This window comes from Carassius auratus, unplaced genomic scaffold (genome assembly GCF_003368295.1).
Source record: "Carassius auratus strain Wakin unplaced genomic scaffold, ASM336829v1 scaf_tig00031547, whole genome shotgun sequence".
NCBI lineage: Eukaryota > Metazoa > Chordata > Actinopteri > Cypriniformes > Cyprinidae > Carassius > Carassius auratus.
The window spans coordinates 166,512-190,520 of record NW_020525932.1 but is presented as its reverse complement, the minus strand read 5'-3'; the positions used below and the strand labels follow the sequence as shown (position 1 = coordinate 190,520).

The 24,009-nt window shown below is 38.8% G+C and overlaps 2 protein-coding genes across 2 annotated transcripts; one reads left to right on the top strand and one right to left on the bottom strand.

The window, feature by feature from the left end:
• Positions 1 to 947: 947 nt before the first annotated feature.
• LOC113080534 (serine protease 27-like) lies at positions 948 to 7,333 on the top strand. Its single transcript, XM_026252686.1, has 6 exons — positions 948 to 1,056; positions 1,437 to 1,457; positions 1,551 to 1,716; positions 1,803 to 2,071; positions 5,448 to 5,593; positions 6,492 to 7,333. Exons 1-6 carry the CDS (start codon positions 1,002 to 1,004, stop codon positions 6,774 to 6,776), a joined length of 942 nt encoding a protein of 313 aa, XP_026108471.1. The 5' UTR covers positions 948 to 1,001; the 3' UTR covers positions 6,777 to 7,333.
• Positions 7,334 to 14,089: 6,756 nt separating this feature from the next.
• LOC113080530 (uncharacterized) lies at positions 14,090 to 23,721 on the bottom strand. The gene is made up of 5 exons (XM_026252683.1): positions 23,468 to 23,721; positions 23,143 to 23,385; positions 22,732 to 22,989; positions 17,270 to 17,578; positions 14,090 to 14,342 (listed from the first exon to the last, which is right to left on the bottom strand). Exons 1-5 carry the CDS (start codon positions 23,719 to 23,721, stop codon positions 14,090 to 14,092), a joined length of 1,317 nt encoding a protein of 438 aa, XP_026108468.1.
• Positions 23,722 to 24,009: the final 288 nt, after the last annotated feature.

The window sequence follows — 24,009 nt, the reverse complement described above, 5'->3', positions numbered from 1 at the left end:
AGCCTTCGGCTAGTCCAAAACACTGTGGCCAGACTTCTCCTGAAGTGTCGCAAACATGAACACATCACTCCATGCTGGTTCATCAGAGAATAGACTTCAAATCTCTATTATTTTATTTTTTATTTTTATTTTTGATATAAATCTTTACATAACCTAGCTTCTGTCTATTTCTTTAAACTCCTTAATGTATACACTCCATCTAGAAGCTTAAGATCTTGCGACCAGGCTTTGTTGGTAGTTCCACATGTGTGCATTTGTGTTGGCAGGGCCACATCATTGGAATATCCTGTCTTTAGAAATTAGAATGACACCTTCTCTGTCTGTTTTTAAGTCCTTTCTAAAAACATGTTTGTTTTCCTTAGTGTACTGATTACAGTTATTCTGTAATTTTTAAATGGGTCGTTCTTATTTTTATCTGGTTTGCTTTCTGTGTGTGTGGGTGTGTTTTTTTCTCTTTGGTACAGCACAACATATAGTGGCTGTCTTAAATGTGCTGTATAAATAAAATGTACTAGAACATCTGGTCTTGAGTTTTTAATTTGTTTTTCTTTTTTTTTCTCAGTGATTATGGAAATCACTGTTCAGTGATTATGGAAATTTGCACATTGATTGCATTGTGTCAAAAACACTGTACAGTATTTGTGATTGTATCTATTTCATGATGCATGTGTAAATTAAGTTATGTAGAAGAATGGATTGGAGGTGATTTTTCTGTGTTCATGTATGCTGTTTTTATTAAACAATTTCAAAAAGTTTGGGGACAAAATCAACTTTAGTAAAGTGGTGATATGGCCCATCCACATCCAAAAAGGATGCCTCTGAAAAGCTCAGGATACAATTTTTTATTTATTTATTTTTTACCAAAAAAGTATGATTCAGAGATTAATGTACTGTTGGGGGTGGAGACAGAGAACTCTTGATAAATGTTGCGGTTCTTGTTTTTCATCTGATCAGAAAGCTGACGGTCAAGAAACAGTCAGATCAGATCACAGAGCAGAAGGATGAAGTTCAACAGCGCTTTGAGTGTTTCTGTCATCACACTTCTCTACATAACAGGTGAGAGCTTACAAGAAGCCTACAACATAACAAAATTAAATGTAGATTTAATAATTCAATTGTTAATTAACTGACAAGCCATTTAATTCCATTGTAAACACACTTGAAATGTTATGTGCCTCATGATAAAAGCTAGATCTGAAGACTTACAGTTTAATGCTTAAAACTGGTTTAGTAGATGTGTCATGAATGTGAAATCATTTAACAGGTATTTTGGCTAAGACCAGAAACCACATTATTTAGGTTAAATATTCTATTCTCTTATTTTCATGCAAATTGCACCAGCACTGATGCAACAGGAGAACTACAGAAACCAGTTCATCAGCTCTGTCTGGATGACTGTATGTTTACTTCATCTTTATCTTTGTCTTTCCATACAGGCTCACTCTGCCAGTTAGATGGTAAGTTTTCATGATGACTCCAAAACTCACAGATTGTGTATCTTCTGTATCTGAGAGGCATTTTAAGAGGGAAAACATGTTTTCTCTCATCAGTATGTGGTCGAGCCCCTCTCAATAACAAGATTGTTGGAGGGGAGGATGCGACGGCAGGTTCTTGGCCGTGGCAGGTCAGCATTTTTCTCTCCGGCTCAAGTCATAACTGTGGCGGGACTCTCATCAATAAAGACTGGGTGTTATCTGCAGCACACTGCTTCCAGGAGTATGACGTTTAATGCTTAAATAAAGATTAAGCTATACTTGTATATTTATAATAGTGGGATTAAAGCAGACTCTCTCTATTTGCAGTTTTGTATTGTCTAAAGTTGTGATATACTTCGGTCGTCTGAGCCAGTCCGGCTCAAACCCTGATGAGACGTCCAGGACAGTGATTCAAGTCATTAACCATCCTAACTATGATAGTCGTTCTAATGACAACGATATAGCCCTGGTCCAGCTCTCCTCCTCTGTGACTTTCTCTGATTACATTAAGCCGGTCTGTCTGGCAGCGGCTGGGAGTGTGTTTGGTGCAGGGACAGAGAGCTGGGTCACTGGATGGGGAACACTGCAAGCTGGAGGTGAGTAAACATTTGCTTTCCAGTTAACTGAATGCAAACATCACTGTAAAATGTCTCAGGTTGCGAATGTAACCATGGTTCCCTGACATGAACCATGGAAGTGAACGAGACACTGTGTCCTCTAAGGGGTGCTTTGGGGAACACCTCGTTGTGACCCGTGTCTGAAGCATACATTGAAAAAACACCAACGAGTTGGCCGGCGACAGCCTCTGACATCACTAATGCAGAGACTATAAACAGGCACCGGGAGAACACGTCATTCACTTCTTTGTCTGAAGCATGGCAGGGAGCTAGAGGACGCAGTGTCTCATTCCCTACTCAACCAAGGTAACATTCGTAACCTGAGACGTTCCCTTACAAAGAAACTTTGAACTGCATCCTCTAGGGGTCGCTATGAGGAACACTATACCCACGCTGCCATGCTAAAGGGGAGTGCAGGCCAGATTCATGGCGAACACTAAGTACCAACTCTACCATTTCCATGGGAGTTGCCCCTGGGACGTTTAGACAGCTGTCTGTGACAGTACCCCTTACGGCCAAAAGGCCTAAGCTACATACCCGACTTAATTGTTAGCAGTGGCGGAGCTAGAGCTTTATACATGGGGTGGCCAGGGGGTGGCCAAGGCTAATTCAGGAGGTCCATGGCAGAAAATCAGTATATAACTCCAACGTGGTATAAAAAATGGGAATTACATAAATTAATACTTTTATTTAACAAAGCTGTTTTAAATTGATAAAGACATTCATAATGTTACAAAACATTTATATTTCAGATAAATGCTGCTCTTCTGAACTTTCTTTTCATCAAAGAAACCTGAAACAATTCTACTCTGCTGTTTTCAAAATGATAATAATAATTACTTTTTTTGAGCAGCAAATTTGAATATTTGCATGATTTCTGAATGATCATGTGATTGTAGTAATGATGCTAAAAATGTATTCAAATAGAATAAATGTATGCCGTGTATGGTATTTAAGCCAGATGTATTTCTTGAAGGGGCTTAGATAGCAAGGAGGGATATTAAGAGAGGATGTCTCCCTCGGAGAAAGAAAGCTCTTTCTACAGGGGGCATCCTCTCAGAGCCGTTTTCGTGCATTGCCTCGATGTCGGCATAACTCTTATGCCAAAACCAATGGATGTGAGAAGAAAACGACCTCTTCCATTTCTTTTTGATCTCTGTATGGAGATCAGGCAGAAATTGAAGGCTCACCTGAGCTGGAGGGCTATGGTCAGAGAGAGTTGAATCCTTTATTCAAACGAGTCGTTCAAAAATCCTAATTCATTTGACCTGGCAAACGACTCTTAACCTACTTGAATCATTTTCTCAAAACGCGTGTTTGCTTGGAGACGTAGCGGGTTCTGCTGTTTGTTCTGTTCTCTTGGACGGAGCAAAAACAATGTAGCCTATCTATAAAAGTTACTCAGTAACTCTATTGAACTGTTGTATAAATGTCACATTATCAAAGGCTTGTGTTCTAGCTAAATAAATAGACCTAAATGTTTTGTTTTTCTTTCTTTTTATTTTGATGTTATTTCTATTGTGATGGCAGTGGAGAGAGTGCTGAAAACACTTAAGAGCACATAATTTAGTGAACACATTTATAGAAATGATTTTTCTCTGTAAAGCAATGAGGCGTGAACATATGAGAAGATTTTTCTAAATGTGCGCTCTTTTGGACTAAGCCTAACTGAAGTGGTTTAAAGTGGCTGATCGCAATGGAGTTGATGCGGATCAAAACGCGTGTTATTCTTTGAGAAATACAGATAAATATCAGGTTGTGCCGTTTGATTATAGAAAAACTCTCAGTTGGAGGATATTAAGGGCCAAATGGGTATTTTATTCCGTGCTCCCCTCTGCCTTTCAAACTATTAAAAGGGGCCCCATGGGTCCTTAAGTCTTAAAACGTCTTAAATTAAATTTTCGATCTTTAAGGTCTGAAAATGTTTTGAAATCTGTAATTTCGGATAAGGAGGCCTTTAATTTCAAGTGGAACCTTAAATTTCATGTCAGACTCATCATCTGTTGTTTTTTATTGATTTATTTAAAAGCGTTATTTGACCAGCATAATATTAATACATAGCTTATTTAGTATTAGGCAATATAGCAATATATGATTGATATGATAGTACATACTTTTCTAGTTTCATTAATGGATGAATCAGCATTTTTTGAATGAATCTTTTGAATTAATGATTCAATAAAACATTGTAGTTTATACACACACAGTCAACCATGTCAGGGTTGTAAGGTGAATCAGCACTAGGTATAAAAGTTATCATGTCCCTGTGATCTGTGTTGCGCTATGCTTTGCCACACAATTCTGTGTCGTTTCACGCTGAACATTTTCAGTTTTTTTCTTGTTGTGGTAAAGTCTTACATTTTCATTTTAGAGGACTTAAAAAATGTCTTAAAAGTAATACAATTTGCTGTTAAAAATGTAATTTACTTAAAATAAATGCAAGTAACAAGCTAAAATTTCTGGAAGTGAAAGTTAGCCTACATTTCAGATGACAAGTGTGGTGAAACTAAAATTTCTACCTTACAAGGAAGTCTCTCTGTGATGTAGGCTATATAAACTCAATCATATACTGTACTACAGCAGAGAAACTCGGAAACGCATAGACGTGGCATTAATGCATCTTCTCAAAGTTTCTCTCCTGACATATAAGAACAAAGGTTTTCTTGGCAAGATAACTGGTGTCCGGTCCCGTGAATCAAATAAAAATGGGGGAAAGGCTTAATTCCAAGTCTACATTTGTAATAGGACTATGAGATGATTAATTCATGATTCAAAAGTGTAACAGTTGTTACTCAACCAGAGTAATACTTTATAAAAACGTTCCCGCGAAGGTAAAATTGCGAGTGTTTATTTGCTGCCTTTTAAAATTTCAGTTTATTCTCTCTATTTTGTAATCTGTCGCCACGCCGCGACTCATTTAGAGCGATTGAAAGCTGGTAGCAGGGGCGGACTGGGACCAAAAATTGGCCCTGGACCTCGGGGCCCACAGCAGCCCATCACATCCCACATCATAACACATTGGCTCATTAATGTGCAGTATCATTTTTAACATCATTTATACCATACAAATATAACACAATACAAAAATAAATGCTATTTAAACATTTATTTTAAGTAACAACATATATTGGGTCATACTTGTAAAACAAAGGGAAACAAACAGAAGAACATTAAGACAGACAACATTATTCATATAAAACTATTAAGACAGCATATCAGCTATTCAGGGGGTACGCAAATCTGGAGCGAGCGATCCCTAGAGGACACAGTTCGAAGTTCCCTTGAAAGGAACTCAACAGTTTACCTAGAAATGTTTTTTAAAGCTATAATATTTGTCGTCTGATCTGTGTCACAGGCATCGTTCCTCACATACTGCAGCAGGTGATGATACCAGTTGTGAATAACAGTGCCTGTGCTAAAGCTTATGAAGGGATGTACACAATTACAGGCAATATGGTTTGTGCTGGACTGTTAAATCAGGGAGGAAAAGATTCATGTCAGGTAAGTTATTCAATAAAAAAAAATCATTTTTAATCCAAATCAAATCTCACCTGCAAACTTTACACTAATACACGTCTAATTTCTTAATTACTTGGTTTAAAAGGGTTGCCCCTATTCTCTTAATGATTAATGGGTGTGTTTTGGCTGTAAGGTCCCATAAACCAATCATAGTCTCATTTCCTATTCCCTTAAAAAACCTGTTGCGTTCGCATCATGGCAGATTTGCTATTTACATGGTGGAATTTGCATTCGGAAAAACTGAGTGCTTCTCTAGTGAGGGAACAGATCTGCTCATGTGCGTAAGGCTGATACATGCAAAGACTATACATTATGACATTTAGGCATTTTTACTTTTATATAAACCATTTTTTAATTTATGTTCACAATAATAATCTTTTACATTTTAGTCCTTTATTTACTTATATTTTAATGTCTGTGTGATGACATTGTGCACCCGCCTATAGGCACATATTACTAACACACTCTGTAACTTAATAGCAAATTCATAAGCAAACTTAATAGAAAAATAAATACTTACACATACATTGGTGTGATATATGAACTACTAATAATGAAATAAACCATATTTGGAAAGAAAAAAATATATTTGAAGTGTAATTTGGGACCTTTACAGCAAGGCAGGCAAATATGATCAAAATGTTTAAGCTTCATTTTTAGGATGCGTGTCGAACACTTGGTTTTCGCAAAACTGAACAGATTTCAACTCTCGGTGACAAGAGAAAAATGCTCAGCTCTCCCAATCTAAACAATTGAAAAAGGCACAGCTGGAATACTTTTAACACTGAACTACTGCACTACACTATTGCATACTTGTGTTTATAACAGTTGTTCACTGTATACTGTCAGAGATATAACTGCTGAAAGTGTCTCAATACAGGGAGACTCTGGAGGTCCAATGGTCAGCAAGAACGGCTCCCTGTGGATTCAGTCTGGCGTTGTGAGTTTTGGTCAAGGATGTGCTGAGGCCAGATATCCTGGTGTTTACGCCAGAGTATCTGAGTATCAGGACTGGATCAAGTCTTACACGGGCAGCAACCCGCCTGGATTTGTTGCATTTGTTCAAACATCCAACTCCAACTTCGGAAGTGTTCCCAGCCTCCTCTTACTCCCCCTTTCTCTCACAGTCTCCCTCATTCCTTTCTCCCTTTTTTTCACTTCTTAAAGATCTCTTGAACAGTAAGCCTCAGGTTTGATTGATGAGAGGACAGTTGTGCTGTACATGCTCTCATAAATATGAGAAAACAGCCATTGTATCGTTAGATTTGTCATTTATTCTATTTTTAATGTACTATTCTTGATAAGCTCTTTTTGACACTATAAGAGAATAATTAAGTTCAGCATGCTTCTGTCCTTTTTTTTAAATAACGAAAACAATATTTTTTGGTGTATATGTATGATTACCAATATAGGTTCTGAAGCTCTGCATTAGTTGTTGAAAATGTGAGTGTTACTATGCTGTAATCACACGGTCTAAACAGAACAAACACAAAAGAAGGAACTGAGTTTCTCTCGCTGTCTCTCTCTCTTTCATACTGTCCTAAAATTGTTATGTAAAGCCTGATTCAGGTTTTTTAAGATTCATTGATGAATACAAAGTAAAAATAAAAAGTGAAAAAAGGCTTAATATTTCATAAATATGTTGTAATATTATACATGCCTTTACTGTCACTTTTGATCAATCTATGCATCCTCGCTGAATAAACATATTAATGACTTAAAAAACCTTTAAACAGCTGTGTCCACAAATAAATGAAGCAACACAACTACTTTGATCACAGCAATAAATAACGTCTTACAATATATTCATGTAGAAAAAGGTATTTTAAATTACAATAATGTTTTATAATATTAATGAATATGATTTTATTACTATTTTATTCTTATTTTTGTCTTGCTGAGCTGAAGAGACTTCTTTAAAAAACATCTTTCTGTGCACAATAGATTTATACATTTCAAATTTGATAGAGAGGTGTACGGATGTTTTGTGTGTGTGATCATTCTCTGAAACACCTGTGCGCACAACTGAGAAATGATCATAAGATCAAATGTAGGATGGTGTCAGGCCCGTATCTGTAGTGTTAGTAACTGGGTACAAAGTACAAAGCATTTTTAGCACAACCCCATACTTGAACACCATTCACCATGAATATTTCTTACTAAACTGTAAGTAAATTTATTGATCAATTTTCTAATTTCTTAAACTGAGATCTTGCCGGATTTGCAATGAATGGAAGAAGGGATACCGGTCTGTAGTTTTCAAGAAGCGCTGGATTTAGAGATGGTTTCTTGAGCAGTGGGCTTACCCGAGCCTGCTTAAAAGCTGAGGGAAATGTTCCAGAGTGAAGAGAGGAGTTGATAATGTGAGTAAGTGAAGGTATGACTGAAGAAGAGATCGCTTGAAGGAGGTGAGTGGGGATCGGATCAAGTGGACAAGTAGTAGGATGATTGGACAGAAGTTTGCAGACATCCATCTCTGAGAGTGGGGAGAAGGAGGATAAAGAGTGTGTGTCGGTTATTGTGAAGTTGTCCTCAGTCTGCGGTGTGGAGAATTTATCACTATTGGATCTTGTCTTATTTGTGAAGAAAGCTGCAAAGTCGTCCGCTGTAAGAGTCGATGGAGGAGGTGGAGGTGGCGGATTGAGAAGAGAAGAGAAAGTCTTGAAGAGTGTCCGAGCGTCACAGTTTCTTGATTTCTGCCATTTCCTCTCTGCAGCCCTGAGTTGCTGCCGCAGATACAAAAAAAAGTCAAACCAAATGAGTCAGATGTTTTTCTTTGCTGACTTATAAGAGTCAAAGCATCTCAAGAGAAGAAAATGATTAGAAGTGGAAAAGCACAAGAAAACTGTTTTCTGCACTGTTCTGTGAAACTCTTCCCACATTGATCACATTCACGAGGCTTCTCTCCAGTGTGGATCCTCATGTGTCTCTTAGGGTCTGTTTTTGATTTGAAGCTTTTCCCGCACTGATCACATGTGAACAGCTTCTCTCCAGTGTGGATTTTTATGTGTCTTATGTTTTGCAGAGTCCATGAAAGAATTGATCACACATGAACAGAGAGTGAATGTGCATTTACTGCTGTTTTTTTGCATTAGTCTGACCAGATATACATCAAAATTTGATTGAATTTTTGTTCTGAACAATCATGTTGTTCTGAAAAGGAGGTAACCAACATCCTGTCACTCATCATGACTTAGAAAACTCATTTGTTTCTCCGCTGCATGGATCTTCATGTTTATCTTCAGGTGGGTTTTAACCGCACTGATCACACGTGTGCGGTTTCTCTCTGCTGTGGATCTTCTCATGTCTTCTCAAATGTGCTGAATTACTGAATCTCTTGTCGCAGTGTGAACACTTGTAAGGTTTCTCTCCAGTGTGGATCCTCTGGTGCAGGTTCAGATGTCCAGCTGAAATAAAGGTCTCGTCACACTCAAAGCACATGCACTCCTTCACACCAGTGTGTATTTTCTGATGTACTTTCAAACTTTGCAGCAGTGAAAAACTCTTTCCACATACAGAACATGTATGCGGCTTCTTCTTCGTATGAACGGTCAGGTGTTTCTTCAGGTTTGATGCATAAAAAAAATAAAAATAATTCCGCACTGATCACACGTGAACGGCTTCTCTCCAGTGTGGATCCTCATGTGAATCTTAAGACTTGCTTTGATTGTGAATCTCTTCCCGCATTGATCACATGCATTTGGCTTCTCTCCGGTGTGGATTTTCTTGTGAAGTTGAAGTCTGTTTTTAACGGTGAATCTCTTTTCACACTGATCACACACGGACAGCTTCTCTCCGGTGTGGATCCTCATGTGTATTTTAAGGTACGCTGAATCTTTGAATCTCTTTCCACATTGATCACATGTGTAAGGTTTCTCTCCAGTGTGGATCTTCATGTGTACTTTTAGGTGGGATTTTCCTGTGAAACTCTTCCCATATTGAACATAAGTGTGTGGCTTCTCTCCAGTGTGAATCTTCATGTGTTTTTAAGGTTTGGTGTTTGTGAGAAACTCTTCCCACACTGATCACACGTGTAGGTTTCTCTCCTGTATGAACTCTCACGTGAAGCTCAAGATTATATTTCATTGAGAAACACTTTCCACACTGAGTGCAGAGGAAAGATTTATTGGCTTTTCTTGAAAGAATTATTTTTAGTCTTGGAGTGACTCACATGTTTTTCTCCAGGTTTGTCATGATGTTTCTCCTCCTCTTCACACTCATCGCTGTCTTCCATCAGCTCTGAATCTAAAGAAAAAACTGTTAATTAGATTTTAAGGATTTCAGAATAATTCTGAGAGAAATGTAAAACGAAAAACACACAAGTAAGCACTGAAGCAATAGACATCTGCTATAAAATACAACGATCATTATGATTAAATTGGTATGTCCCTGAAACTTTCCATGAATGAGGTATATTAAAATTTGTACTTAATCATTACTATGTTCCCAACACTTGGAGCAAAGTGTGTCTCAATCGTGAAGTTTCCCTCAAAAATATTGCAACAAATTATTTCGCTACAAATAATCATTATCCGTCATTTTGACTGAATGGGCTGTACATTTTCAGTCATTTTCTACTTTCAAAAGTCAGGAGAATATTGTTACGTTTGGTAGATGAATGAATAATGAATAAATAGCTCTTTTCAGTGCACAGCATGATTTTGCTGACCACAGCAATGCACGTTGGTACACTTAAAAAAAAAAAAAAATGTTAATGCTTTTTATTGCATTCATAGAGCAAACTTTTGTTGATCGATAAGTCATCACTATCCTCAAATACGACCCATAGGAGCGTTTCCTAAATTAGCGCCCCTACTGGCAACAGGAGATATGCTACAGAAACGTTCCCCTAAATGCATTGTGGGTTTATTTTAATATGCTTGCCATTAAAAAAACAACAACAACACATTTTAAAATATTTGGATCACAAATCATTTCTAACACTGTCTCAACATGTATGTATTAAAACAACAACAACATTTTCCTTTTTCTGTATTTCAGCTGAAAGGGAAGACCAAAGGTCTGTCAAACTCTTGTCAAACCCGTCTGGTTTGTGGAGAGGGATGAATTTGACCATCTTGTGTGTTTGCAGAGAAGACCAAAAGCTGCCAAAAGAGTCGATCTGAGCACCTCGACAGAACTTTACTGCAGTTACATTTTGCACCGAATTTGATGTTTTTAAACTGTTTTACATACCCCACGACCCCATCAGTACAAGCCCTGTGCTACATCAAAGTATTAATAACTCAAACAATTTCAGCAAATTCATATGATATTGTAAAAGTGTACTCTCCAGCTTTTCCTCCTGCTGTCATTGACCATCGCCTCAACTCTCATTGTAAATAGTTAGAGCGGAAAGGCTTGGCATTGTGGTTAATGTGCTGTAACTACAAATACCACAGTAAAACAGTTATTATGGTAAAATATATATATATGGTAAGTGTTATGGTCTGGGCATTTCACATTCGTTGAATGGCATTCACATTAGATTTGTAAAGAAAACGTCAAACCATAAAATAAAATAGTTTACACACCTGGACAAGAACGTTGGGTCACTCCTCCTTTTTTTTTGTGTGGTAACGACATCATTGAAGACGACACACACCAGACAAACAAGACTGTCATAATAAGGCAGCTAGAGAGCCCTTGATTTTAAAACATCATTATAGTTCGTTATACGCTGCTTGCACAAATGACCTATGTGGTGTGTTTTAGGAGGAGCACAGTCTCCATCAGGAACAACAGGGCCGTAGATCTGCCTGTGGGAGGGTGAGAGGGTCACCTCAACAGATGAGGGCTCTGGTCACCAGGACACCCCTCCAGCACGACCCTGCTCATCACTGAAGTATAATACTGGTGAACACAAACACAAGGCATTTCAACAGCTTCTCATCTCTCTTTCTAGAAGATGTTGAGATGCTCGTATGTTCTGTCAGCACTCAGCCATACTGAGATTAGCAACACATTCAACATCCAGCTGAAAAAACACTGAGCGGTTGGAGCCAGTACCCTAATCATCCCACCCCCCCACGAGCATCTCCATCAGTTCATCCTCTATCTCTAGATTAGAATATTGCCTAAAATAACTGCTGAAATCAGATGAACAATGTTCAGTCGCTCTGAATTCAGACAAACTCAAGAGTCTGATGACTGAATCCAGTGCACAAGGAGAAATAAAGCATCACATAAAGCAGTATAGATCATGATTACCATTAAAGATTTTTACAATGATTGAACATTTAGGAAAAGTAAAACATTGTTTTATGAATGCATGTTGGATATCAGATGCATATGCATGTTTTATTTCATACAGATAAAATACAGATATACAAAATACAGGCATAATCCACTACATCAACAGTTTAACAGTTTGTGACCATATCCACATATTAATTAGAAAAGTAACAGTGTCAAAAAGGACGAAAGGTCCAGGGAACATCTGCAGTACCATTGCAATATTTCCTGCTGCCTAACGAGCCAAACATTTCAGTCACAGGAACGAGGTAAGTGTGATTTCCTGAGTATAAAGTCTCTCTTGTATTGTGTTTGCAGTAAACAGACAGACCTTAGTTTCAGTAATCATGTCAAAGCAGTAACTAAATCAGCATACTATCATTTAAAAAACATTGCAAGAATTAGATGTTTCCAGTCAAGACTTGGAGAAACTTGTTCATGCCTTTATCACCAGCAGGGTGGACTATTGTAATGGGCTCCTCACCGGCCTTCCCAAAAAAGACCATTAGACAGCTGCAGCTCATCCAGAACACTGCTGTCAGGATTCTGACTAGAACCAGAAAATCTGAGCATATCACACCAGTCCTCAGGTCCTTACACTGGCTTCCAGTTACATTTAGGATTGATTTTAAAGTACTTTTACTCGTATATAAGTCACTAAATGACCTAGGACCAAAATATATTGCAGATATGTTCACTGAATATAAACCTAACAGAGCACTCAGATCATTAGGATGGAGTCAGTTAGAAATACCAAGGGTTCACACAAAACAATGGGAGTCCTCCTTTAGTTACTATGCTGCCCGCAGTTGGAATCAGTTTCCAGAAGAGATCAGATGTGCTAAAACACTGGTCACATTTAAATCTAGACTCAAAACTCATATGTTTAGCTGTGCATTAATTGAATGAGCACTGTGCAATGTCCGAACTGAAGTTTTTAAAATTGCTTTTTTAAATTATTTTTCTTAATGATTATTTTAATTTATTTTATGTAAAGCACTTTGACTTACCATTGTGTACGAAATGTGCTATATAAATAAACGTGCCTTGCCTAAACAGAGCTCAAACACTAGCTGGTTTTAGTTTTACACGCAGATTGCTCTTATTAGGTGTGATTGATGAACTCCCTTTAACTATTATTTTGCATTATTGACACACAATTTCCTAATGAATGTTGTTCAGTTGCTTTGACGCAATATATTTTGTTTAAAGCGCTATATAAATAAAGGTGACTTGATAAATAAAGATTAAAAATAAAAGATATAAGTCACTCCACAGTCTATTCAGATTATGCTGATTACATAATAGCACTAAACTCGAAAGAGAAATTGAATGCTGATAAACTTTACAAAACTATTTTTCAATGATTTGACAGTGCCAAAATACAAGTCCAGTAAAAATCAAATCAACTGAAAGTCTCTGCACTGCATATTTCAACCCGATCTCAGAGCAATTCGTATATTTTTGACAAGGTGGCTTATTCGTACAAATTTGTACGACCACACTCGTACAAATTCATATGATTGTTGTCAAATCGTACGTATTTTATGAGTTGCGCAATTCATATGAATTTGTACGAATGACCTATACCTAACCCCGCCCCTAAACCTAACCGTCACTGGGGTCGTATAAAATCATACGAGTGAGGTCGTACAAATTCGTACGAATAAGCCACCTCGTAAAATACGTACGAATTGGTCGTAAGATAGCTATGGGATATTTTCATCTGCTTGTTGATTCCAGAGAGTTTACTGACATCACCAGATCTCAAATCGCAGGTCTGTGCTGAAGAGCTGTCTGGATTGAATTCTGTTGTTGAAGAGCCTACAAAGATACACACACACACACACCTGTAAGTCACTTTGGATGAAAGAATCTGATAAATGAAACACACACTTAACACATTATTAACATTAATGATTTGCTCACCAGTGAGCATGACAATATAAACTATGAAGAATAAATGAATAAAAAGTAGCAACAACCTGCTCTTTAATTTAAGAGGAAGAAAAACACTTTAACCCATGTTTGAATAAGTTTAAATAACTGTGTGCTACATCGTGACACTCAGACACACACCTTACTGTCTTTATGTTACTGTTGTGAGAGATGATATTGTAGATTTTCTCAGCCCCAGCGTCAGTGATGCTGTTTCCACTGAAACTGTGATCAAACAAACAAACCAGGAATGTAAGAACTATCACATTATACTTGAGACATGTAGACTGGGAGTTTCTCAGTCACTCACTCAATGATTTGAGCTTTATGGAGGTTTGGAAGAAGCAGATCCAGACTGTGATCGGTGAGAAGGCACTGACTCAGATCCAGTTCTGTCAGTCCTTCAGAATATTCCAGAATCAGCTCCAGACCTCTACAGACCTGCGGATCCAGCGGAGTCTGACTGAGATCCAGATCTTCACCCAGAGCTTGAGAGAGAGACGGGGCTTCTTCAGGCCTCACATGAGCCAGAAACTGAAGCAGCAGAGGTTTATCACAGCTGAAAGAGAGAGCAAGAGATGCCTTATATACTAGGGCTGGGAAACATATTGATATCTCCATATTAATAGATGCTCATTTTTACGGAACGATATCGATTCTTAAATCCTAAGAATCTGTGAAGGGCACTTCTCATCCAATATATCACAATATATCACAATACGCATTGTGCTTTGGTACATTTAATATGAAACAAAGTCTCAGGTTTCAAATTCTCTCTATTTTATTGCAGTATTCAAACAATAAATGCTGTTCTGGAGCTTGTTTAATGTGGAGTGACTGATCGCTGTAGCACCTCGGATCAGCACGTGAACTGATCATATCCTCACATTAATAACAGCTTCAGCACAAATAATCATGACTAAACATCCGAAGGTTAAAAGAAAGTCCAACTTTACAATCCGTATCCTGTGTCTTGTAACCTCTCTATCAGTGTTTCCTCTGTGCAAAGACGTCAAGACTTTCTACAAAATCGACACTCTTCAAGACTTTCTCTTCTCTTCTCTTCTCTTCTCTTCTCTTCTCTTCTCTTCTCTTCTCTTCTTAATCCACCGCCTCCACCTCCTCCATCGACTCTTACAGCGGACGACTTTGCAGCTTTCTTCACAAATAAGACAAGATCCATCAGTGACCAATTCTCCACACTGCAGACTGAGGACAACTTCACAATGACCGATGCACACTCTTTATCCTCCTTCTCCCCACTCTCAGAGATGGATGTCTCCAAAATTCTCCTGTCCAATCATCCTATTACTTGTCCACTTGATCCGATCCCCACTCACCTCCTTCAAGCGATCTCTTCTTCAGTCATACCTTCACTTACTCTCATTATCAACTCCTCTCTTCACTCTGGAACATTTCCCTTAGCATTCAAGCAGGCTCGGGTAAGACCACTGCTCAAGAAACCATCTCTAAATCCAGCGCTTCTTGAAAACTACAGACCGGTATCCCTTCTTCCATTAATTGCAAAGACACTTGAGCGAGCTGTGTTCAACCAGCTTTCTATGTTCCTTGGACAGAACAACCTCCTGGACAGCAACCAATCTGGCTTCAAAAGTGGCCACTCAACTGAGACTGCTCTGCTCTCGGTTACTGAAGCCCTGCGACTAGCAAGAGCAGCTTCAAAATCCTCGGTACTCATCTTACTGGACCTGTCTGCTGCTTTTGACACTGTTAATCACCAGATTCTCCTGTCCACCCTCAGAAAGATGGGAATCTCTGGAACTGCTCTCCTGTGGGTTAAGTCCTACCTCTCTGACAGATCCTTCAGTGTGTCTTGGAAGGGTGATGTATCAAAGTCACACCACCTTGCTACTGGGGTTCCTCAAGGCTCAGTACTTGGACCACTTCTCTTCTCCATCTACATGAAATCTTTAGGATCTGTCATTCAGAAGCATGGCTTTTCTTATCACTGCTATGCTGATGACACCCAACTCTACTTCTCATTCCAGCCAGATGACCCGACGGTAGCTGCTCGCATTTCAGCCTGTCTGAGTGACATTTCTAGCTGAATGAATGACCATCACCTTCAGCTTAACCTTACAAAGACTGAACTCCTGGTGATTCCAGCTAACCCATTGATTCATCACAACTTCTCTATACAGCTGGGCTCGTCAACCATAACTCCTTCGAAGACAGCTAGAAACCTAGGTGTTGTGATGGATCATCAATTAAGCTTCACTGACCACATTGCTACAACGACCCGGTCCTGCAGGTTTGCCTTATACAACATTAGGAAGATTGGACCCTTCTTGTCAGAGCAAGCAACCCAACTTCTGCAACAAGCAACCCAACTTCTGCAACCCTCTGCAAATGATCCAGAATGCAGCAGCAAGGGTTGTCTTCAATGAGCCAAAAAAAGCTCATGTTACCCCTCTCCTCATTAGGTTACACTGGCTACCAGTAGCCGCTCGCATCAAATTCAAGGTACTGATGCTTGCCTACAAGACGACCACTGGCACGGCACCAACATACCTAAACTCACTGGTTAAATCCTATGTGCCCTCCAGAAGTTTGCGCTCTGCAAGTGAACGACGCCTTGTGGTGCCATCCCAAAGAAATTCAAAATCACTCTCACGGACCTTTTCCTGGACTGTGCCCAGCTGGTGGAATGACCTCCCAATCTCAATTCGTACAGCTGAGTCTTTACTCATTTTCAAGAAACGTCTAAAGACTCATCTTTTTCGCCTGCACTTAACCTACTAACACTAGTACTTTTCCTTTTCTTGTCTTTTTCATTTAATTAAAAAAAAAAAAAAAAAAAAACACCTGGCTATGCGTTCTATACTAGACTAACTGAGACTTGCCATGGCACTTGTATACTGTTATTGTTCTCTTGTTGACCTGACTGCTTCTATTGTTCTCATTTGTAAGTCGCTTTGGATAAAAGCGTCTGCTAAATGATTAAATGTAAATGTAAATGTAATATAAAGACATTGTCACATTTACCACAGTGACCATAAACTCATCAATCTGATAGAAAAATTAACTGCAGAGAGAGGCATTTTGCTAAATATGTGCACCATATAAAATATTCATTATAAATTAAACATTGAAGAACAGTAAAATTTATGTTTGAATAAATCAATCCAAGTATTTATGACAGCCACCTTTATGTTTATATTAAAAAAACAAAAAACAAATTGAAGTAAAAATATTATGTTATTGTAACTATTATAAAAAAAAAAACAGTTTTAACCCTCACTCTGACTCTAATTTATAATTTACAGCATTAGTTGAGAGATTTTTTTTTTCTTGGAGAAAATTATTCATGTGTACCTGATATATATCCAATATAATCGATATTGAATCGAATCGAAAGCTTGTTAATGAGAACTGAATCATGTAATTTGTGTCAAAACACACCCCTATTATATGGAGTGCTTTTATATTGGATCTGTGTGAATGTGATCTGTTGGTGTTTCTCACCAGAGCTGAACAGAGTGTAACACTGGGAACAGCTGATCCATTCCAGCTGTATGAATCTCACAGTCCTGCAGAATCAGCCGTGACTTTGTGTCTGAATGAGCACTCTGAATGACTCTGGACATCACACGGCAGTCTTCAGCGGTCAGATGTAGAGGCTCTGAGTCTGTGTTTGCTGTCAGATCCAGAGCAGAGCGGCAGGAGAAGTCCAGCTTGTGCTGAAGGACAGATAGCAGAACAGCTGCTGTTTCCTGCTGGACATCAGAGACACTGCAGCAGTGAAGCATCTTCAGTAACAGCAGCCTGTCAACACTGAACAGAGACGAACACTAGATCAGAACAGATTCTGTAACATCAGACGAACACTAGATCAGGACAGATTCTGTAACATCAGACGAACACTAGATCAGGACAGATTCTGTAACATCAGACGAACACTAGATCAGAACAGATTCTGTAACATCAGACGAACACTAGATCAGGACAGATTCTGTAACATCTGTAACAGCAGCCCGTCAACACCGAACACAGACGAACACTGGATCAGGACAGATTCTGTAACATCAGACGAACACTGGATCAGGACAGATTCTGTAACATCAGACGAACACTAGATCAGAACAGATTCTGTAACATCAGTAACAGCAGTCTGTCAACACTGAACACAGATGAACACTGGATCAGGACAGATTCTGTAACATCAGTAACAGCAGTCTGTCAACACTGAACACAGATGAACACTAGATCGGGACAGATTCTGTAACATCAGACAAACACTAGATCAGGACAGATTCTGTAACATCAGACGAACACTAGATCAGGACAGATTCTGTAACATCAGACAAACACTAGATCAGGACAGATTCTGTAACATCAGACGAACACTAGATCAGAACAGATTCTGTAACATCAGACAAACACTAGATCAGGACAGATCCTGTAACATCAGTAACAGCAGCCCGTCACCACCGAACACAGACGAACACTGGATCAGGACAGATTCTGTAACATCAGACGAACACTAGATCAGGACAGATTCTGTAACATCAGATACAGCAGCCCATCAAAACCGAACACAGACGAACACTAGATCAGGACAGATCCTGTAACATCAGACGAACACTAGATCAGGACAGATTCTGTAACATCAGTAACAGCGGCCCGTCAACACCGAACAGAGACGAACACTAGATCAGGACAGATTCTGTAACATCAGACGAACACTAGATCAGGACAGATTCTGTAACATCAGACGAACACTAGATCAGAACAGATTCTGTAACATCAGACGGACACTAGATCAGGACAGATTCTGTAACATCAGACGAACACTAGATCAGGACAGATACTGTAACATCAGACGAACACTAGATCAGAACAGATTCTGTAACATCAGACGAACACTAGATCAGGACAGATCCTGTAACATCAGTAACAGCAGCCCGTCACCACCGAACACAGACGAACACTGGATCAGGACAGATTCTGTAACATCAGACGAACACTAGATCAGGACAGATTCTGTAACATCAGTAACAGCAGCCCGTCAACACTGAACACAGACGAACACTAGATCAGGACAGATTCTGTAACATCAGACGAACACTAGATCAGGACAGATTCTGTAACATCAGATGAACACTAGATCAGGACAGATTCTGTAACATCAGACGAACACTGGATCAGGACAGATTCTGTAACATCAGACGAACACTAGATCAGAACAGATTCTGTAACATCAGTAACAGCAGTCTGTCAACACTGAACACAGATGAACACTGGATCAGGACAGATTCTGTAACATTAGTAACAGCGGCCCGTCAACACTGAACACAGACGAATACTGGATCAGGACAGATTCTGTAACATCAGACGAACACTAGATCAGGACAGATTCTGTAACATCAGACGAACACTAGATCAGGACAGATTCTGTAACATCAGATGAACACTAGATCAGGACAGATTCTGTAACATCAGACGAACACTGGATCAGGACAGATTCTGTAACATCAGACGAACACTAGATCAGGACAGATTCTGTAACATCAGACGAACACTAGATCAGGACAGATTCTGTAACATCAGACGAACACTAGATCAGGACAGATTCTGTAACATCAGTAACAGCAGCCCGTCAACACTGAACACAGACGAACACTAGATAAGGACAGATTCTGTAACATCAGACAAACACTAGATCAGGACAGATTCTGTAACATCAGACGAACACTAGATCAGGACAGATTCTGTAACATCAGATGAACACTAGATCAGAACAGATTCTGTAACATCAGACGAACACTAGATCAGGACAGATTCTGTAACATCTGTAACAGCAGTCTGTCAACACTGAACACAGATGAACACTGGATCAGGACAGATTCTGTAACATCAGTAACAGCAGTCTGTCAACACTGAACACAGATGAACACTGGATCAGGACAGATTCTGTAACATCAGACGAACACTGGATCAGGACAGATTCTGTAACATCAGACGAACACTAGATCAGAACAGATTCTGTAACATCAGTAACAGCAGTCTGTCAACACTGAACACAGATGAACACTGGATCAGGACAGATTCTGTAACATCAGTAACAGCAGTCTGTCAACACTGAACACAGATGAACACTAGATCGGGACAGATTCTGTAACATCAGACAAACACTAGATCAGGACAGATTCTGTAACATCAGAAGAACACTAGATCAGGACAGATTCTGTAACATCAGACGAACACTAGATCAGGACAGATTCTGTAACATCAGACGAACACTAGATCAGAAAAGATTCTGTAACATCAGACAAACACTAGATCAGGACAGATCCTGTAACATCAGTAACAGCAGCCCGTCACCACCGAACACAGACGAACACTGGATCAGGACAGATTCTGTAACATCAGACGAACACTAGATCAGGACAGATTCTGTAACATCAGTAACAGCAGCCCGTCAATACTGAACACAGACGAACACTGGATCAGGACAGATTCTGTAACATCAGACGAACACTAGATCAGAACAGATTCTGTAACATCAGTAACAGCAGTCTGTCAACACTGAACACAGACGAACACTGGATCAGGACAGATTCTGTAACATCAGACGAACACTGGATCAGGACAGATTCTGTAACATCAGACGAACACTAGATCAGGAAATATTCTGTAACATCAGTAACAGCAGACTGTCAACACTGAACAAAGACGAATACTAGATCAGGACAGATTCTGTAACATCAGTAACAGCAGCCCGTCAACACTGAACACAGATGAACACTAGATCAGGACAGATTCTGTAACATCAGACGAACACTAGATCAGGACAGATTCTGTAACATCAGTAACAGCAGCCCGTCAACACTGAACACAGACGAACACTAGATCAGGACAGATTCTGTAACATCAGACGAACACTAGATCAGGACAGATTCTGTAACATCAGTAACAGCAGCCCGTCAACACTGAACACAGACGAACACTAGATCAGGACAGATTCTGTAACATCAGACGAACACTAGATCAGGACAGATTCTCACTCCATATGAATAGTAAGCCCATTCTCAAATAACTGCCATGATGGCTTTTTTCTACCCACTTAATAGTAATTACTTTATGAATTTCTTCACTGATAAAATAGTTAACATCAGAAATACAATAACAAATGTAGATTCTACAGCGTCTAACACTTGCAGTGCTTTACAACTATAGGACAGAAAGAGCTAAATAAACTTATCACTGTATGCAACTAAATTACTGAAAGAGTTGTTACCTGTAGCCGAAGAACCTCTTCTCAATATCATTAACTCATCGTTATCTTTAGGTCACATCCCAAAACCATTCAGGATGGCAGTTATTAAGCCTCTTATTATGAAACCACATTTAGATCCTAGTAAACTGGCAAACTATAGGCCCATTTCAAATCTTCCATTTATGTCTAAAATTTTAGAAAAAGTTGTATCTGCTCAAATGAGCTCCTTCCTGCAAAAAAATGATCTGAAGAATTTCAGTCAGGTTTCAGGCCCCACCATAGCACAGAAACAGCACTGTTTAAAACAACATATGATCATGCTTTTGTCAGACCAAGGCTGCATCTCATTGCTAGTTTTACTTGACCTTAGTGCTGCGTTCGACACCATAGATCATGACATCCTCATAGATTGATTACAAAACTATACATGTATTCAAGGGCAGGCTCTGAGATGGTTTAGATCCTACCTGTTCGATCACTACCCTTTTGTTTATTTAAATGGAGAGTCATCTCATTTATCACCAGTAAAGTATGGAGTGCCACAAGGATCCGTCCTAGGTCCTCTGCTATTTTCAATATACATGTTGCTCCTTGGTAATATTATTAGAAAATACATAATTCGTTTCCATTGTTCCATTGTTATTCATTATGCTGATGATACTCAACTATACATTTAAACGAGACCAAATTAAACTTCTATATTATCTAAACTAACAGAGTGTGTTAAAAATTTAAAAGACTGGATGACCAATACGTTTATCCTATTGAATTTGGATAACAAATAGATATTTCTTACTGGACCAACAAAAAAAAAAAAAGTATACAGAATCTCTTGGATTACAATTTGCATCTAGACAGATGTACGGTTACTTCCTCTGTAATCAAAAATCTGGGTTTTATATTAGACAGCAATAATATTTCCTAGCAATTTACAAAAAACATTATTCTTCCATTTTACACAAGCTTCAGTCTAGATCCAGCCCTTACAAAGACCTGAGATGACCGAACACCTGAGAAGAGATGATGACAACCCCTCAGAGGAGTTGCTACAAGTTTGATTTCAACACACAATCATTGCTGTTAATAGTGTTCATCGTGTGTTTGATTACGACATTAATGTACATCAATTTGACAGTCACCACTGACAAGCTACTACTAAATGCATTGTAACAACTTAATTTTCTGTAAAACTGCTTTGCAACAAAATTGTATTGTGAAAAGTGCTATGCAAATAAACTTTAATTGAATTAAATTCTGGAAACATCAATAACAGCCTCAAAGTAGAAAATTGTAACCATTTAGTATGAATGAGAATCTTAAAGAATGATATTATTCTGAAGGCTCTTAATGATTCTGGGTGTTATAGTAGTTCCATTCATATATACATTTTTCAGTACTTTTTAGATAGACATGTTTGATTATGATCATTTCAATTAACTGAAGAGCAGTTTACATAGACTTTTAAAGGACTGTGTTTTTAAGAGGTACCATAAATGCAAACCAATAACTGGCCTTAAAGACATGTTAAAAAACAATATTAAAATAATTATAAAAATACTACTAACGAAAACAGTATACTGGTTAAAACATAATTCAATGCCACTTCAATGCTTGTAGTATGAATCACACAGAAAGCTACTGAATGAAAGACACAGGCAGACCTGAGACAGAAACAGAAGAACAGAGATAGAGAGGAAAGCAGCGAGACCTGAGGTGGGAGAGGTGTGTGAAGAGAGGCAGAATGCTCTGCAGCTCTTCCTCTGGTATGGAGGTCCAGAGCAGGTTGAGTGAAGCTGCAGTGCAGTGCTGCAGTGTGAAGCGCAGGGACGCACAGTGAACAGAGTCCAGATCTCTGCTCTGCAGGTTAATGTAGTTCTCCACTGAACTCAGCAGACTGGACACAAACCCAGCAGAGCCAGACTCATAGATCTCTCTGATCAAACACAGCATGAAGTCAGAGCTCATCCTGTGCAGACACAACATATTTATCATTTTTAAATTGCTGTTTTTTGTTTGTTTTTGTTTTTCATACTATGAATCTATCTTTATACACAAAAATTAAAAATGATAGGCTACATTTAACATGCAGATTTTCTCAAAGAAATAATTACTTGTTTACCGTTTAAACTTAACCTGTTTCAGGAATGGCAGAATTTCTCTGATGTTGGCCTGAATGTTAGTCTTTCTGAGGTTCAGAGTGATTTGTTGAATTCTGTGCTGCAGGAAGTAACGGAGCTCTTCCCAGCTCAAGGAACAGGAAGTCAGATCCCCGTCCACTTTCTGCAGGAAGCATTGAGTCAGTTCCTCTTCCTGAGCTTCATAGACACATTTAACAAGCTTCTGGAGAGTCTCTTTGGACAGTCTACACACACACACAGAGAGAGAGAGTTGATTATATTTGTAGATATAAAATCAAACACTTGAAATGTGTCTTGCAGTCAGACCTGAGAGTCACTGGTCCCTGGTGACACAGTAGCACAGACACAGAAACAGACTGAATCTTGTATTCTGTCAAGTTCAAACACGGGACAGTCCAGAGTCTCAGAAGGATGGCTAATTTGCTCAGGATCCTGGACAGATTGCTCTCTGACTGCTGTTCGTTATTCAGATCAAGTGTGAGCTCATTAACGGTGAAGGGAGCTCGTACCTTCATAAACCTCAACGCCTGCACAACTCTCACCAGCATATAACCACTCATCCTGAAAACAACAACACACATTGTAAATATAAGCGTTTTATCATTTACAAAAAATAACAAGATCAACATCTGAAATGTTAAAGGCACAAGATTTTACTAGATATTTTAAAACTAGATATTTTTTTACCCTAACCTGTGTTAAATCATGCTAAACGTTTCCCATAATGTCTAAATCCAGAGAAATTCACAATTTTAAGTAGTAAAATGGTCCATGTCTTCGTGTCACATGTCAGTGGGGTCATTTCTCTCTACTCTCGGTTGTTAGTAGAAACCACCGCATGCTTCTTG